We start from the raw sequence: 18473 nt of genomic DNA, 5'->3' as shown, positions 1-18473 counted from the left end.
TCCTCAGCTACAGTGAAGGTGACCCCCGGCCAGCAGTCTCACGTCCCAGCTTCTCGGAGCCACCTTCTGGGCCTTGTCCCAAGGAGGGGCAGGCCCTCTGCTCAAGACAGGTCGCCTGGGCCAGAACGAGCTAGTCAGCAGAAAGGCGCTGGACGTGCAGAAACGTCCACCTGCAGGCTGTTGGCAAGAGCCTGTGCGGAGGGGCACCCACAGCCGGGCGGGGGCGCGGGGGGGGCGGACGGGAGACCCTCAGGAGCCTAGGCGGAGGGGTGGCCTGGGGCAGCCAGTTTCCCCGGAAGCAACCTACAGGAAGAGGGGCTGGCGGTGAAGAGCTCTGGGATGGCAGGGCCCAGGGCGCCTCTCCTCCGCGGAGCTCCCTCCCCATCTGTGAGGACAGTGAGGATGCGGTGAGGGCTGGCCCCGGCCCCCAGTGGCCCCGAGACCCCCACAAATTCGGGGGGCAGCTCTGCCCTCCTCCCCGACCCTTCCCCTGCAAGGGCCTGGGGGAGGTAGGGGCGGGGTCCGGACGCGGCGAGATCTGGGGCGGGGACTGCGTCCGGGGCGGGGCGGGGCGGGGCGGGGTCTGGCGGGGTGTTGACGCTCTCCCGGGAAACCGACCCCTGGGCGGAGCCGCACCCACCGCCCCTCCCCACCGCCAGCCGCGCGCGCCCCGCACGGGCTCAGAGCACAGGCGGGTGTGCGTGTGTGAGCGCCCAGGCGTGAGTGTGTGTGAGCGTGTGTGCGTGTGTGAGCGCACAGGCGTGTGCTCTATGTCTCAGGGTGCTTGTGCGGCTGTCTGTGTGTTACAGGGCGTGTGTTGGGTGGGGTTTGTGTGCAGGCACTTTGGGACCCGAGAGAGACTGTCCCTGAGCACTGTAGTTAGTACTTAAGATCAGATTTGGGAAGGGGGGAGGGGAGTGGCAGGGGATGGTCCCCAGAACCAATCTCAGAACTGACCCCCTGGCCTGGGCCAACGAGGGTCCCCACCCCCACCCCAGAGCCCGGCAAGTGCCCCTCACCACCCCAGCAGCCCACCACTCCCACCCAGAATGGCGGGCTGTGGGAGGTGGGCAGAGGTCTGGCCCTGAGTTTGGGCGGGTCTCTGGAGACTCAGCAGAGAAGGTGGCCTGGGTGACCTGGACAGGGAGCGGGTGGGGGTGTTCCACCTTCCTGTGGGGTCCTCTGCTGGGGTTGGGGTGGGGAGCAATGGCCTGGAGTCCCTGACCCCACAAGCCACCCGGCTCTTCATGTGGGTCGCCGAGCAGGGTAAGGGTCTCATTCTGCAGAGGAAAGGAGCCTGGCCTGGGGAACCCTGGCAGATGCGCCCAGCCCCACCGACTCTTCACTCGAGCGTGCTCTGCACGGACTCTGGGGTCTCAGTGGGGAGAAATGGGGACTAACCGCGCCGCCTCCACCCCAGGTGCCCGCCAAGGACTGGACATGCGCCCACCATGGGCACAGCCGTAATGTCGGCGCGGGAGCTCGTGGCCTGCCTCTGCCGGGAAGGAGACCAGCGCTTGGCCCTGGGAGAGCCCCTCCTGGCCACCGCCTTCTACCTGGCTGCCTTCAGCTGCCACGCCCCCTCGGCCGTGCGGAGCGTCAGAGCTGCCCTGGCTGAGGCCCGAGGGGCACCCGTGGTGGCCACCCTAGAGGCCTGGTGCCGCGGTGACAGCCAGATCCCCGCCATCCACTGGGACGGCATGGCGGTTGTCTCCCTGACGGGGACCCTGGCCTCCGCATTCCTGGCCAGCCTCTGCCCGGACCACCCCGCCGCGGTCCTGCACTCCCTGGCCAGCCTGCTGGCTCAGGGGCGCCACCAGGAGGTGGTTCAGCGCTGCAGCACCTTGCTGGATGCTGGCTCCCAGCAAGCCCTGGAGCTACAGCTGACCCGCGCCCTGGCCTGGATCCTGTCCGGGGTGCAGGTGGACGATGGCGTGGCAGACTATCTGCAGGCCTTTGCCTCCAGTGCAGACCGGACCGTGGCCTTTGTTCGAACCCATCAGCAGCCCTACCTCCCCGTGCTGATCAGCACCCTGCAGGACTATATCTCAGGGCACCAGGAGGCGGACAGCATTGGCCAGCAGGAGGCCGGCTGCCAGGGACTCCTGGCAGCCCTGGACCCTGGGGGCATGTGGAGTGACGCCCTGTCCCCGGAAGTCCTACTCCGCAGTGGAAGGTATGAGGACTGCCGGTTGGCGTGCAGCCGGGCCCTTGAGTCTGACCTGACGGGCAGCCCACCCCAAGGTAAGAGTGCGGTTCTTGTCCCCCTAAGGGCCAGGGTGAAAGTCGCTCCCGCCATGCCTTCACGGCGTGCTTAAGTTCTGGTTATGGTAGGGTGGGGGGGTTGTTCCTGGGGTGGGGACACCACGGTGACAAGATGGGCAAGCCCTGTCCTTACAGAGCACCCAAGAAAAGGAACAAACAAAATATGTGCTTTGAAAAATGGACCCTGCAAGGTGCTGCCCTAGCTGGGTGGTCGGGGTAGGCTTCTTGGAGGAGATGTCACTTGAATTAAGGCTAAAGGATTCCCAGCAGCAGAAACAGGACATGCCAGGTCCTTAAGGGAGAAAGAACTTGGGGTGTCCATGCCACTGAATGGAACCATAGTGGCTGTTGGGGGGCAGGAGCAGAGGGAGAAGGGGAGGCATGGAAGAAATAGATTTGGCTAAGCCCTGCTGGGCCTGAAAGGACTTAGTATTTTACCCCCAGAGCAGCGAGGAGCCATGGGAGGGTTTTGAACTGTGGAGTGAGGTTCCCTGGGTTGCATTTCTATAGTTTCTTCTGTCTGCTGTGTGCAAAGTGTGCCACAGGAGCCAGAGTGATAACAGAAGCTGCTGGGAGGCTGGGAGGCCGGGAGGCCGGGAAGAGGACCAGGCCGGGAGGCCAGAGGAGCAGTCCCGGCAAGAGATGGCAGAGGCACAGGTGGAGGAAGAAGGAGGGTCAAGAATGATTTCAGGAGTTTGGCCACTGGGTTGCAGAGCTCAGGGGACGAGCAGACAGGGAAAAGGGGGCTACAGGGGCTTTGGACACACCTGGTTTGAGGTACTGCTCCTGTCTGGTCCCTTTACAGAGTCCTCCTTCTGGTGGAGGCGTGGGCAGTGGCTGGATGGCTGGAGAGCCCGAAGCCACACACCAGCCTACCACAGACACTCCAAGATCCCTCCCGGCCCGGTGGCCCTCTCTGTGCCGCTTCCCCGTGTGCACGTGGGGATGGGGGCTACACCCACTTCTGAACTTGCTGCTGGGATTTCAGTGAAAGTGTGTATCAGACCCTTAAAATGGCATCACCCACTAAGTGCTCAAAAAAGATGTCCCTTGAGTCAGTCATGTGGACCATGTCATTGGGCAGCTGAACACATGAGCCTTGAGGTGAGAGGGGGCTTGGTTTGAAGAAGGGATTTCAGAATCCAACCCACAAAGAAGAGATTCAGAGTCAAGGGCTTAGATATGGAGGGAGTGGGTCAGCCACACACTTAGAGATGCGGAACGGCCATGCTAGCTGCCATCATTGAACACAAGGTGGGCAAACCATTGTAAGGTTCGATGTGCATTCAATGAGAATGAATGCAACTTCCATGGGCAACCCTCCAAGGGCACCTGGAGTGTTCGTGGTAGGCTCCTAATGACCCACCACACTGCCCCCACAAAGAAGGACCCAGCAAAGGGGACAGGAGGACAAGAAGGAAGAAAATGAGGAGCCTGCAGGGTGCTGATGAGAGCCAGAAGATGCAGGTATTTGCAAGATGATGAGGCACACGCTGCCATTTCCATGACGAGAGGACAGAAGGTGTCTATTTTCTGTGCCACATGGGGTTTACTGGTGACCCCATTGTTTGTGTGTTGGGGAGGGAGGGATCAGACAGAAAGAACTGAAAAGTGAGTGGGCAAATTTGTTTCTGGAAATACGCTAAACCAGATGCCGTGAAGCCTTCCTACTATAAAAGGTACAAAGAGGCTCGACAGAGTCACAAAGAATCCTGAGCTTATGAGAAAGTAGGGTGCCCTCCGTGCCCAAAGCATAAACGTGCAGTGGGCTGTGAGCAGGGGTATTGAGGCTGGGGGCACTCAGCAACTTCCAGGGAGGAGGGACCTTCCACCTTAATGACCAGTAGAGACCCCCATCAAGACCAGAATTCCCAAGGCTACAACATCAGGAAGCAAGTGTGTTAGATAAGCTCTGCCCACCCCACCCCCCAACCCAGGGGAGACTGCCAGGAAGCTTGTCTGTCCTGCCTTGGCTCTGCAGTGGACAGGACCACCTTCCCTAAGAATCACTGCATTCCTTAGACCTAAGTCACTTACGTCACAGGGAGTCACCCTATTGCCACCATCCACACAAACATGGCTTACAACATGAATAAATAAATGGCCTATAACAGACCTTTTACAAACACAGTTTCCTATAATAAATGTATTCTAATCCCAAGGTTACTTATAAGGGTCCTTGAAAACACTGAACAAACCCTGTATATTTGGGAAAGTGCTCTGCCCTTCTCAGTAAGCAGACATACTCTATATGAAGACAAGAATAAGTATAGTTTTAACTCAAATCTCCTATGGGTAAACATCCAAGCACCAAGGTTCCCTGAGTGGTTAATCTTCCCAAAGTGCCCAGGGCTACCATCTCTCATCCATTCAAGGTTTTTCATTAAGAATTACTGCAGTAGGTAGAAAGCATGGCCATGGTTGTTAAAGCTCCTCACAGCAAGGGGGCAGAAGTTGGCTTGGCCTCAAGTCTTGCTGGGACCAACAGAAAATAGAGGAATAAACATGATGTCATGTGATTCTGGAGGCCATGCCTCAAGGGGCCCAATAAGTTCCACCTTCATCCTCTTGCAACAGCCCCCCAGTGCCATGTAGGAAGCTAGATCAGTGAACCACAAGGGCACACACAGAGGGAGGCTCTACCAATGGCCAACAGCAAGGCCTCAGGCCTGTGAGTGAGGCCACCTTACACCCTCTTGCCCAAGCCAACAGACGGGTGCAGACATGAGGGACCCCAGGTAAGATCAACAGAACTGTCCAGCTCAACTCAACTCAGTCCAGACTGAGGAAGAACCATGGGTTCTTCTGGCTGTTGAAATGGTCATTGTTTTAAGCCACTAAGTTTTGGGGGAGTTTGTTGTACAGTGATAGTAACCAGTACAACTGCTGAGTCAGAGCAACAGTTTTTGATGCCTGTTTTAGCCAAAACTCAATTCAATATAGGAGTTATAATTTTGTGTTTCCATAATAATATTATTCACTACCTTCATTAATGAAAGAAAAAAAGAGCATATGCTCATTGCAATGAATTCAGAAAAAGCATTTTATAACATATTAACACCCCACAAATTTAAACAAAGAATAGAAGGAAACTTACTTAATTGAAAAAATAATATCTATCAACACCTTACCAAAATATCAACTTAGTGGTTGATAGTAGCCTTCCATTTAAAATCAAGAATGTAGTAGCTGCCTACTCTCCCATTATCTATTATTGTACTAGAGATCCTAGCCAATGCAATAAGATAAGAAGAAAATAAATGTAAGACTAGAAAGGAAGAAACAAAGTTATTCCAGACAATATGATTAGCTATGTAGAAACCCAACAGAAACAACAAAAATGTATTAGACATAGGAACAGAATTTAACAGGATATACAGAAGCATTTATATTTATAGACACCAGCAACAAATAGAAACTTTATAATTTTAGACTATACCATTTACCATAGCAACAGAAAATAATTTATTTCAAAGAACCATACAACTTTGTGGAGAAAATTATAAAATTTTATTAAAAGACAATAACGAATACCTATATAAATAGATATCCAATGTCCATTGTTAGAAAGATTTGGTATTATAATAAGAAGAACAAAAAAACAATAATAGACAAGATGAAGAAGAAGAGGAAGGGGAAAGAGATGAACAGGAGGTGGGGAGAGAGGTGGGGGAGGAGAAAGAGAAGATGGAGAAGAAGGTAGTGGTATAAATATTTACTCTACCAGTTAATACAAAGCTATACTACCCAATATAGAAGGTTATTGACTTAAGTGAGGGATAGAAAGACCAATAAAACAAATTAGACAGGCCAGAAACAGACCCATAGGTATCCAGAACTTAATATGTGAGAGTGAGCATTACAAATCTATAGGGAAAGAAGAGGACCATTATTCAGTGGATGGTGCTGATTCTGGGAAAAAAAAAAAAAAAAGTAAATTCTAGGTGGATTATGTGATAGCTAAGTTTTATAGTTTCTAAAAGAAAATATAAGAGAATATCATTAAGATTTCTGTGGATAGCTGGACTTCTTAAGATACAAAAAGTGGAGGGACACCTGAGTGGCTCTGTCAGTTAAACATCTGCCTTCAGCTCAGGTCATGATTCCAGGGTCCTGGGATCGAGTCCCACGTCGGGCTCCCTGTTCAGTGGGGAACCTTCTTCTCCCTCTGGCTGCTGCTCCCCCTGCTTGTGCTCTCTCTCTCTCTCTGTCAAATAAATAAATAAAATCTTAAAAAAAAATACAAAAATTGGAAACAGTAAAGGGAAATTTGTTATGTTTGATTTAATTAAAAATGTTAACTTCCATTTTGCCCATAACTATAAAAAATGAAAAGAAAATCCACATCAGGGAGAAAATATTTGCAAAATATACAATGAGCAAAAGATTAATAGCCAGAGTACTTGAAGAATTCTGACATATCAATAAGAAAAAAAAAATCCAATATGGGAATTGGCAAAAGCATTTCCCATAAGAGAAAACACAGATGACAAAGAAACGTGAAAAATGTTCAACATCATAGTAATGATACGAATGCAAATTAAAACAATGAGATACCACTTTCCACCCACCAGGTTGGAAAAAAATTTTTAATTAAATTAATCTAATTAAATAAATTGCCCTCACCAGTAATCAGGAAAATTAAAATTAAAACAATGATGAGATAGTATTTTGTATCCTCCCATATTGTCACAGTTTTTAAGTCTACCAATAGAAGAGTCTGGCTTCCATATTAGGGGACTGGCGTGACCAGCCTGTGTCCCACAGATAGCAATGATAAAATTTGGACAAAATACAAAATGCAATTATTTGGAGGCACTGAACAGTGACCAAATGTGGGCAGAAACTGGAAGTTGACCCTTGAAAGAAGAGGGCTATACAATGTGAGATTTGCAGCCTTGCAGCTTTTTGCCTGAGGAAACTCCTCAATCCATGCTTTATCCACGCAGAACAGGAAGCTGCAGTTTTATTGGCTTGAGATGTTGTAGGACAGAGTTCAGGCTGAGAAAAGTGGCTGGAAAGTTTAGAAGGAAAATTCTGAAAAGGAGGGAGCCACAGAGGGGACTAGACCCAAAACCTGTGTATTAAATCCACTTAAATCCTTGGAGGACCACTAAACTACACATACGTGGGAGAGACTGAGTGGTCTGAAAGAGCAGCTGCTGGAGCCAGCAAGAACTACAAGAGCTAACTGGAGATTTTAGCTGTGCCTAGCAAAGATAAGACAGAATATGGAGTTCAATCCTATCCCATGTAACTGCCCGCTAAAACAAAATTCAGTCCTCTTCAGAGGAACATGGCTAAATCCAGTGTCTACAAAACACCAACCAGATGCCTAGTGTACAATTTTTAAAAATTACTAGACATGCAAAGAAACAGGAAATTAAAATGTGAGCCACCGTCAGGAGACAAGTCAATATAAACTGACCCCAAGATGATCCAGGTGCTGAAATGAGCAGACTAAGGACTTTAAAGGAACTATCATAGATGTGTTCAAGAACTAAAGGAAAATATGGTCATGATGAATGAACAGATGTGGAATCTGAACAGGTAAAAGGAAACTATTAAAAAAAAAAGAATGAAATGGAGGTTCTAGAATTGAAAAATTCATAGCATAATGGAGAAAGCAGAAGAGTCAGTCAAGTTGAAGATAGAAATTATCCAATATGAAGAACACCAGAAAAATGAGCAGAACCTTGGTGACCTGTGGGACAATGTCTAGAAGCCTAATGTGTGTAACTGGAACATCAGAAGCAGAGCAGAGAACACACTTTCATGTGGATAAATAAGTAACAAATCCCCCCAGGGCCCAAGGGCTCTCCACCTACTGCAACTCCCTAGGATCCATGAACTACCGCAAAAATCAGGTGTAGAATTGTTTTGTTCAGGAGTTAGTAACTGACTGGAAAGGCCCAAAGTCCCTTTTTCTTTGGCCACCAGGACTAGACAGGGTGACCTTGTTGGCTGGCTGGTTGGCTGGATGGTTGGTTGATCTCAGGATGCAAGATGTTTTTCTTTTTACATAACTCTGGGCTGTGGCGTGATGCTTACCCTAACAGAAAAGGGGCAGGGTCCCAGCAGGCTTGCTTCCATGCAGAAGTGAAGGTGTTTTACCCTCTCCTGTATTGGTGTAAATGTTGAGAGAAAGCTCTTTGAGAATTGTGAAAGACTCCATGCCAAAAGCACTAGAGTGGACGTTCTGAGACCCAGGATTGAGAATCACTGGGGTTCTGCAAAGCTCCCCCCCCCCAGAGGTATTTTCCTAACCTGCAATGCAAAGGTGGGTGCCCATGATCTTGAGCTCCTGCCAGCACTGAGTTTTCTGGGATGCTCTCCACGGTGTGCACCTGCCTGGGGCCCTGTTGGGAAAGGATGGCTTGGTTTCGTTACCAGAAAGCCCCCATCCTCATGAGCACACTTGGACATGAGGTATGAGGAGGTGGGATGACGCTGTTGCTGATGGGAACCTCACTGAGTAAAAGGCCCCCCAGGGGCCCTTTTACTGTTCCAAGCACTAGACAAGCATTAATCCATTTCATCCTCGTGGCCCTGTGAGTGCAGACCTTTTTTTTTTTTTTTTTAAGAATTTATTTATTTATTTGACAGAGAGAGAGAGATAGTGAGAGCAGGAACACAAGCAGGGGGAGTGGGAGAGGGAGAAGCAGACTTCCCACCAAGCAGGGAGCCCGATGTGGGGCTCGATCCCAGGACCCTGGGATCATGACCTGAGCCAAAGGCAGATGCTTAACGACTGTGCCACCGAGGCGCCCCGAGTGCAGACCATTGTAAACCCCATTATAAAGCAGAAAAGGAAACTGAGGCACAGTGAGATCCAGTAAATGGCCCAAGTCCCCCACAGTGTAAGCAGCACTGGGTGTGCCTTTCCCTCTTTCCTGCACCTGACTGCAGTCCCTGTTTCAGAGGGAAGCTCTGGGCCCCAACATTGCCCCAAGACGGCAAGAAGCAAAAATGCTGGAGTAACAACCAGCCCCTCCCAAGGTCACAGGGTCAGAACCTCAGCACTAACCTGGGGGCGCGAATCCCAGAAGAGGGAACTCAATCCCCAAATCCATCATTAAAAAGTAAAGAGGTTTTGTAACTAAATGTCCTTGTTGGCCAATAGGTGAGGTTGACTTTGAACCCATGGGAAGAGAGCACTGCTGGGTAGGCATGCATGCGGCTGCCCACCCCAGCTGTCCCTCCTGATTTCTGCTCTGTCGCTGAGGGTCTATCGTGGTAATGCAATGTCCTGGACTACTGGGACACTCTCGGGAGATGCCGTGAGATGCTTCAGAGGGTCCAAAGCGCTGGACGGTGGGGGGCTACAGGTGGCACCCTGGAGGATGTGACCCGACAGGCAGGGCCAGTGCTTCTGTTTCTCTCCCCAGGTGAGCATCGGGCCGCTCTGCTGGTCACCCGCGCAGCCGCGGCCTTATTCCTGGACAGTGGCGCCCGGGACCTGCTTCGGGACCTGCATGAGGCCTTCCGACAGAGCCCCTCGAGGGCGCGGAGGCAGTTTGAGGCAGTGCTCTCCGCGGAGGACCGAGAGCGCGTGCGGGCCCAGGCGCAGGAGGCAGCGGACATGGGCTTCGCCCACTTCCAGGAGGCCGTGCGGAGCCGCGCTGAGCTCCGCGAAAACTCGGGCCTGGAGCTGCTGGCCCCGGTGACCTGCGCGCTCCGTGTCCTGCTGCGCGTTGCGCCGCCTGGGGGGCGCCGGGCCCTGGGCACTCGCTTGGCCGAGTGCCTGCTGCTGGCGGGGGACGCGGCGGGCGCCAGGGCGCTGTGCGAGCGCTTGCTGCGGCCTGAGCGCCCCGAGGACCGTGCGGACTACCGCATCAGGGCCCACAGCCGAGACCGCGCGCCCCTGTTGGTGCTGCGCGGCTTCTGCGCGCTGCACGTCGGCGATGCACCGCGCGCCCGGGAGGACTTCCAGGAGGTGGTGGAGCACGCGCCGCCGCACCTGGGCAGCTGCGTGCGTGCGCTGTGTGGCCGAGGGCTGTTGAGGGTGCTGGAGGGTAGCGCGTTCCTGGGTGCGCTGGACTATGTCACCGCCTGCCGCCTGCACCCCGAGGAGGCACTGCTCGTCGCCAAGGCCTACGTCCCCTGGAACCAGAGGGGCCTCCTGCTGACCGTGCTGCAGGAGGAGGGCCGCAGGATGCTGCAGCGGAGGCCAGACCTGGGGCTCACGGGCACACGGGGCCGCCGGAGTAAGGCCGTGGAGATGGACAGCCCCGAGGCGCAGGAAGGGTAAAAACTAGCCCCGCGTACCCCTGGGGCTACTGCTTCATTCTGGTCTCCTGCGAGGTAGCTAGGGGTGTGTGTCTTCCTTCTTTACAGATGAGTAAACTGAGGCAGGAAGCAGCTGGGGGATTTCCCTAAATCATGGATGGCAGTTTTAGTGCTGAAGCCCAGATCTTAGGACTCCCAGCCACAAACAGTGTGATGCTCTGTGGGCCTAACTACCATAGAAAATTAAGAACTCAAAAATGGGCATGAAAAAATACAACTTTCCCATCACCCCACCGATGGCACTCCCTTCTAGTTGTTTCTCTCTGAGCATAGAAACTAAACTGAATGTGAACTCTATGTGCAAGTTATAGCCCCCTTTTTTTACTCGGTAGATCACGGACATTTCCTTTGCCTCTGGATTCCTTCTCGGGCACCCCAATCTATAGCCCGCCCTGTGACCATGCCATAATTCCTTGACCATTCCTAGAGCTTGCCCTTTGTTATAGCTAAACGCCTCCACAGTGTTCTGTCCTGAGTATGGACACAGAGGTGGGGTTTCAGGGTCAGAGAGCGCAGCCCACTGTGAGGTCCTCGACTTCCCGAGCTGCCCATCTGCCCGTCCAGCCACATGCCCAGCCCTGATGTTCGTTTTGGAATTTTTCTGCCAGCCTAATGGATAACCCTGCAGCTGTTTTGATTTGCACTTCTCTGGCTGCTGAGAGGTGACAGGGAGGTGTTTTAACAAAGCTCAAAGCACTGAGCTGGGGGCCTCCTGGGGGGCATGTTTGATGTCAGGTCTGCTGCCACCACCCACCCTGCGTGCACACACACACACACACACACACACACACTTTCTCTGCCTGCAGGTTGCTCAGTTCAAATTGCTTTGATGTGCTGGTGAGGAGGAATTGCGCAAGATTGGGGCCCTTTATACTTTTTGTCTCTGGGAATTGTCATAATTGGAGGCTCCAGCCCTTCTCCCAGTGGGAGCTCATTCACATTCCCAGCACACCAGGAGCATTCCAAGTGAAGCCTGTGTGTTCTCTAACTGCCTTGAACACACCCCTGAGCCCTGCAAGGCCAACACTGTTATCCCATTTCTACAGAAAAGGAAACTAAGGCAGGGTTGGCTTGTGGTCAGCCCACAGATGGAAGCTGTCTTCCATCTGCAAAATGCTTGCCACACGGGGTGGTGGGAAGATGGGGCAGGGAGTGAGCACCGAGGGATGTATGTCAGAGAGGGCAGCTGTGGTTTCCAGAGACCCCGTGTGTGAGGGTCCTTCCAGTAGGACCCGGGGCTCCGTGGCTGGGTGGGAAGGGAGCTGCCTGGACCAGGTGTGCGGGGATAGAATTTGCCTGTGGCCCACCTTCCTGGGCAGCTGAAAGGGGTGTAGACAGAGGCTTGGCTGCCTCTCCCCCAGCTACTCTCTCCACAGGGATGCCCATGGTGTGTACCAGCTGGCCACGCTCCTGGTGGAGTTGGACAGGGAAGATGAGGCTTCAAGCCTCCTGGGGGCTGATGCCCTGTACCGCCTGGGCCGTCTGGAGGATGCCCACAAGGCCCTGCTGCTGGCCCTCTCCCGGAGGCCCCACGCGGCCCCTGTGCTCGCGCGACTGGCCCTGCTGCAGCTGCGGAGGGGCTTCTTCTACGATGCAAACCAGGTGAGCAGGCCCCGGGGGGCCACAGCAGGGCAGGTGGAGATGGGCCACAGCCCTGCGGAGGGCACGGGCCTCTGGGCGCCTCACTCTGCACCCCTCAGCCTGGACTTTGGAGCAGGTAAAACGCGTATCAGCCCCGGGCTCTGCCACCTCCAGCAAGGCCCCCTCACCTCCCTGACCCGCAGTCTCTTCGTCTGTGCTCTGGTCTTGTGGGTTGTCCCGAAATAGCTGGAGCAAGTACCCCAGGGCCCAGCAGGTCTCCAGCATGCAGTAGGTGCTTCATATTTGCTTTTGTTGTGTCATGAAGGAAAAGGGCCAAAAGTCAGGTGTAGACTGAGCTCCGACCCAAACCTCCCAAGTAAACTAGGCTAGGAGGTGACCCTGCCTAGGGAGGGGAATGGCAGAGAGGCCTCCAGGTCCTCAGATCCTGCTCACCTCACCTCACCTCCAAGACCACCCTGCTCCCAGGAAAAGCAGAACTTCGCCTCCCTCCGGTGTTAAGAGGGCTTCGCGTTGGAACCGGGGTCAGAAGGTTATGTTCCAGGGGGAAGATGTCGGGCTTTGGGGCCTGTCAACTTCTGCTCTGGCCGGATTTGGGTTCCTGGTTCCCCTGCCCTGGGCCACACAGGCGGGAGAGGGAAGGATGCCCAGGAACCGGCCGATCCTTCTGCTCTGGGACCTGTGTCTTCAGCGAGCGGCCAGCAGGGGCAGCATCGGGTCTCTGTGGGACGGAGCCGCTCAGAGAGCCAAGGTTATGTCCACCCGGAGTCTCGCTCCACCCAGAGCGGGCACTGGTCCCAGCGCATTTGCTCCTCGCCCGGTGCCCTCGGTCACCTTATGATTTGAAAACCCCCTTTCCCCGCGCTTCTCATTTGGACCTGCAGTGTGTGGGCCGGTGAAGCGAGAGCTCCACCTCCATGCCACGGAGGAGGTCCTCCGGCTCGGGGACACTGGGACCCCCCACCCCACCCCTGGCCGTGCAGCCCAGAGGAGCAGCCCCGCGCAGGCTCACACCTCGGGCCCTCCGCCTTCCCTGGGCTTAGCGCCGGGGACGCTCAGTCCCTGCCCCTGAGCCAATCCCCGAGGGCCACACCCCTGTACGCCCCGCCCCAGGCCCCGCCCCGGACGCTCCGGCTCTCGGGCCACGCCCCGCGCGCCTCGCCCCCGCAAGGGGGGCTGAGGGTGGAGTGGGCTGGGCATCAGGCACAGGGAGGAACCCGGTGGCTGCCTTGCCCCTGCAGCTGGTGAAGAAGGTGGTCCAGTCCGGGGACACGGCGTGCCTCCAGCCCACCCTGGACGTCGTCCGCCACGAGGACCGGCAGATGCTGCGGGGCCACTGCCACGCTCGGGCCCTGGCCATCCTGCGGGCGCGGCCCAGCGAGGCCGAGGGCACAGCCCGCACCAGGGAGGCCATCGCCTATCTCTCTCTGGCCATCTTCGCTGCAGGTAGCTGCTGCCCGCCCGCCCCCGGGGTTCCCACCCTGTGCCAGGTACCTAGAGGCAAGAGGAGCAATGCGGGGGTCAGAGACCGGGCGGAACCAAGCCCGCTCTTGGTTCACGGGTGTGTCCGTGCGCTGCGGCCGCTCGCGGAGCACGCCTTGCCCTGAGGCCCTAGCTGTCCAGGTGAGCACGCTAAAGCGTGGGAGAGGGGCCAGACTAGCTGGGACCTGAGCCGCGATCCTCCTGGCACCCTGGGCCCTGTGCGTAGGAGGGCCGCCCTTGATTGAGGCCATTCTCCCAGCTTGGCCCCTCTCCAACGGGGAGAGGCCCTTCCTGGAGATAGTGGGGTGTCTCTGTATGAGTGTAGCTGGTGTCCCCATTTGCCCAGCCAACCCACCCAGCACCATCCTGGGTGACAGAGCCTCTTGCAGTTGGGCCTTCTTAGCACAGGGTCATAGGGCACCCAATCTGAAGGGAAGGGACTTTCCCAAGGATGCACCCCGATTTCCTGGGTTGCATGGAGATTCAAAGCGTGGACTTCAGATGAGAACAGCAGGTGGACTCCTGGCTCTGCACTTACCTCTTCTCAAAGTGGGTGACAGAGACACTGGCGAGGGGGTGGGAGTGAGGATCACGTGAGCTAGTTCATGGACAGCACAGGGCTGGTGCCTGGTGCAGCAGAGCTCATGCCCTGCACACATTAGTGAGGAAGGGGACACGAGCCAGAGCGTGCGTCGTTCTGTCCGTCACGGGACAGACTCACCGAGGGTGCTGTCCTTGGGGAGGGGCTTCTGTGCCCAGCATTCAGAGGGCTCCTCCCTGCCCACGTGGCACCTTCCCACCTTTGACTATTCCATGTCCAGCCCCAAGGACCCGTCCGCCTCCTGGCCGCTCACCTGGCCTCACCTCAGATGCAGCTGCAGCGGCCCCTCCTCTCGGGACCCCCGTCTGACTCTCCACCAGCCTAGATGCCATCCTCACAGTTGGGCTCCCTGTTTCCCACAGCCAGTGCCCCCAGATCAACCCCATCGGCCCTCCAAGACCGTGTCTTGGTGCCCAGTGGTCTGTGAGCTCCCCAAGGTGGCCTCGAAGCTGGTGCCCCCCTGCCCCACCCCACTGTTGGGTACCAGCAAATGCTGGATGAGGGCAGACACGTTGTACCCACCAAGGCCCAGCAGCGGTCATGTCCCAATGCCACACCCCCCCTTCCTCCAGGGAGTCAGGCAGTTGAGTCCCTGCTCATCCGAGCCCGCTGTTACGGGCTCCTGGGCCAGAAGAAGACGGCCATGTTTGACTTCAACTCAGTGCTGCGGGCTGAGCCGAAGAACGTGCAGGCGCTGTGCGGTCGGGCACTTCTGCACCTGGCCCTGGGCCAGCAGAAGGTACCGGGCCCCACCCTCCCCGCCCGGATGGGCACGTGGGGTTAAGGGAACAGTGCTTTAGGGGAGGGGCACCTAGAAGAACCAGCACGGTCTTCCTTCTCAGCCCAAGCCTAGAGGGAGCAGGGCCAGGCCGTCCTGAGTGTGAGACGCCCATTAAAACCCTTCCTGCTCGGGGCTCACATCATCATCACACCTTCCATGGGAAGAGGCCCGCTGCCTCCCAGCCTCAGCATGGACTGTGCAAACCCTGGGGGCTACTAGACACCCCCATCCCCCCGCTTAAAATAACAAGACCTCAGCTGCCTTCTTGGGTACCACACCCTGAGCTGTCTGCACAGAGCCCGTGGATTCAAGCGGTCAGCTTGCAGGGACAGGGGTGGGGGGGTACCCACACTGTCGGGCCCCAGGCGGGTGCTTTTCCCAGAGAAAACCTGTCCGCAGGCGGCCACAGCTGCACAGTCCTGGACAGGGGCACTTCTCAGCCAAGAGCAAGGTCACAGGTGAGTGGCTGAAACTGAGTGTCTGCCCTGAGGCTCTGCAGCCCAGAGGTGACCTGCCTGCCAGGCTTCTTAATTAAGGAGAAATGATGCCAGATGCCGCTGAGGGGGGAGCCCCTACAGGTGGAGCTGGCGTCTGCCCCTCAGGATGTCTGACACCCCCCTGCCCGTGGGCGCTGGCAGCCTGATTTCTGCTCCAGCCTGCTGTGGGCTCTCAGTGTGAGCCCTCCTCGGTCCGGCCATCCCTCCCTTCCCACAGCTCCAGTTCACTGGCTCACCATGCTCAGCGTCCTGTAGCTCAGCAGAGGGGCCCTCCGGCTGCGGAGGGCAGGAGCTGGGCCGTCTGCCCCTTCTGGTATCCCCAACACCCAGGCAGATGCCCAGCGGAGGCGATTCTGCCGCCCACCCTGCCCTCCTCCCCCCTGCAGGAAGCTGTGGATGACATCCTCTTGGCTCTGAAGCTCGACCCCAGGACAGTGGTCCCTGAGATTCGCTCTCTGAAGCCGGAGGCTCAGGCCCTCATCACCCAGGGCCTCTGGTCCCGCTGCCGGGCCCTCCTGAGCCAGACGCTGGACACTGGGGCCCCCCTCAGCGACGAGGACGCCCGGGGCCTCCTAGCTGTGGGGGAAGCGCTGATCAAAATCGATGCCGGGCAGCCAAGTGGACACATCCTGCTGGCAGACGCACTCACTGCAATGGGTATGCCCGGCCTGTGTTTGGGGAATGTGGGTGTCTGTCCCAGCCCCTCTCACCCTTGATTCTATTCTGTAAAATGGGAGAGAGAGACCCTGGATTCAGTGCCTCCTGGGGTCTTTCCACCCCAAATCCTGATCCCTGTGACCAGGTCCCTGTGTGGGGCCTGGGGTGCAAGTGTCTTGAGCTCTCATTCACCTGTGTGGTTTTGCCTTCAGGGAGGAGAGACAAAGGAGCAATTTGGGGTTCCATAAAAGGACCCAGATGATTGGGGCTTCTCATTAGCTCATGCAATTATTCAACAGATGTTTACAGAGTACCTATGGAACACCAGGCCGTATTGTAGGTGGGCTTGTGTCAAGCCCCCATGTGCCCAAATCCCAAGAATATTACAGTCCTAATGTGAAAGGAGAGAGCTCTGTGCAGCCTGCATTTCCCTGACCTGTCACTGTCACCTCCAAGCCTGTGGAGGGCCCCCAGCCAGGCCTACACTGCCCTGCCGCCCAGTATATATTCCCGCAGGTGCTCAGGAGAGCCCCCTTGTGGTGACCACAGTGAGCATGCTCAGAGACCTGCTGCTCAACCTGGGGGTCTTGCACCCTAGTGACCCCCCATGACGGGCTCAACAGGCAAGCTGGGGCTGGCGTGGTGTCACTGTGTCCCCCTGCCCCCGGGCCTGAGCCCCTCCACCAGCTGGCCCCTCCCTGAACCAACACTGAGCAAGAGAGGCTCTGGCCAGCGTCCCACCTCTCTCGCCCCCTGCCCCAGCACCCCCTGACTGTCCTTCCTGGATCACTGACAGGCAGCTATGAGGAAGCTGGCGCCTGCCTGCAAAAAGCCCTGCAGCCCACCCCACGGTCAGAGGCGGCCCGCGCCCGGCGAGGCCTGCTCCAGCTCAAGAAGGGAGACGTACCCGCTGCTGTGCGGGACCTGCAGTGCCTGGCCGAGACGGAGGCCCAGGAACTCGGCTTCCTGCTGCGGCGCCTGGAGGCCTCGGAGCGGCAGAGCCTCAGCCAGGTGTGCTCGGCGGAGCCCCCGCCCCCAGCGCCTCCCCAGCACCCCGGACCCCGCCGTGCTCAGGGCTGCTGTGCCCTCCCTGCTCCCCGGTTTCAGTTGGGGGCCAGGGGGGAGACAAGCCGGTTTAAGACAAGCTTAAACCCCAGCAACCTCCCGGCTTCTCTGCATGAGGCATCTAGGCCACAAGGGACAGGGCCTGGGAGAGAGCGCAGACCCCTCCTCGGAGCCGGCCCAGCCAGCCAGGAGCACCTGGCCCTTGCAGGAAGCCCACGCCCAGCCCCTGGTCGGGTGAGAGCCTGGCAGGAAGGCAGCGGGCTGAGGCGGGCGTTGGGCTAGGGCCACTGAGGCTGGCTGGCTGATTTTCGTTCCACTGTCTATTCGGTGGGACGGTGGAGCCGCTGCCCCACCCTGTGGGCCTCCCGTCTCAGTGGAGACAGGGTGCAGGTGCCCTCCTGAGTGTGGTGGTATTGAGAAGACCCTGCAACAGGCCAGTAGTGAAACGAGGTGGCACTGGAGGTGAAGCCATGATGGGACAGACAGGCCAAGGCGAGGGCCAGAAACGGGCAGAACGTCAGTGCAGCTGCTGTGGATGGAGGAGGGGGCGGGATGGGGGGAGAGGTTTCTGGGCCCAGTGTGACAGACGGAAGGGGCTGCGCCATCCACCAGCTGGAGGCAGGAGCCCCAGCAGACGGGAGGAGAGCGAAGGTGGGGGACAGCGCAGAGAGGAATCCCCCGAAGTGGCTGCATTTCACCTGTGCGGAGGGGAGGGGAGGGACCAGCAGGAAGAGGAGGCCCCGAGCACAAGCCTTGGAGTGGGAGTGACTCAGAACCAAACCGCGAGTGGCCTGGGGCAAGTACCTTACCTCCTCACGCTAGCGTGTGCCCAGGACTCTAGGGGGTTCTCTGGGGACCCTGGAAGAACAGAAACCACACTGGTGTTTCAACCAGGGGGTTTAACAGAGCAGGTGGCTGCACAGGCCTTAGGGGCGGGAAGAGCAGAGAGAGCCCTGGGGAATGCAGGGTGACAACTGCCCCAAGGGGAATGGGTCATCAGGACCTGGAGCTCAGAGCAGAGCCCTGAGGAGTGGTCTGGCTGGGGTCTCAGCACGGAGACTGCTCTGGTTCATAGGACGGAGCTGGGTGGAGTCTCTGAGCCTTTATGAGGGTGCCCGGAGGGGGTCTCCGAGACAGGAGGAGGGGTGCCAGGCGGAGGTCAAGACAGGAGGGGGGGTGCCGGGCGGGGGTCTCCGAGCGGAGAGGAGAGTGCGGGGCGGGGGTCTCTAAGACAGGA

The 18473-nt window shown here is 56.6% G+C and overlaps 1 protein-coding gene across 1 annotated transcript in view; it reads left to right on the top strand.

Annotated features, from left to right (window-relative positions):
• The first annotated feature begins 1466 nt into the window (after positions 1-1466).
• Positions 1467-18473, top strand: part of TTC34 (tetratricopeptide repeat domain 34) — a 19729-nt gene continuing 2722 nt past the window's right edge. The window contains exons 1-7 of the mRNA XM_021684360.2: positions 1467-2244; positions 9654-10512; positions 11931-12156; positions 13395-13599; positions 14809-14975; positions 15901-16171; positions 16968-17182. Of these exons, the coding sequence (XP_021540035.1) occupies positions 1467-2244; positions 9654-10512; positions 11931-12156; positions 13395-13599; positions 14809-14975; positions 15901-16171; positions 16968-17182 (2721 nt within the window). The remainder of the gene's footprint in view (positions 2245-9653; positions 10513-11930; positions 12157-13394; positions 13600-14808; positions 14976-15900; positions 16172-16967; positions 17183-18473) is intronic.

Source organism: Neomonachus schauinslandi, chromosome 4 (assembly GCF_002201575.2).
Source record: "Neomonachus schauinslandi chromosome 4, ASM220157v2, whole genome shotgun sequence".
In the NCBI taxonomy this organism is placed as follows: Eukaryota; Metazoa; Chordata; class Mammalia; order Carnivora; family Phocidae; genus Neomonachus; species Neomonachus schauinslandi.
This window is presented reverse-complemented; position numbering and strand designations above follow the sequence as displayed.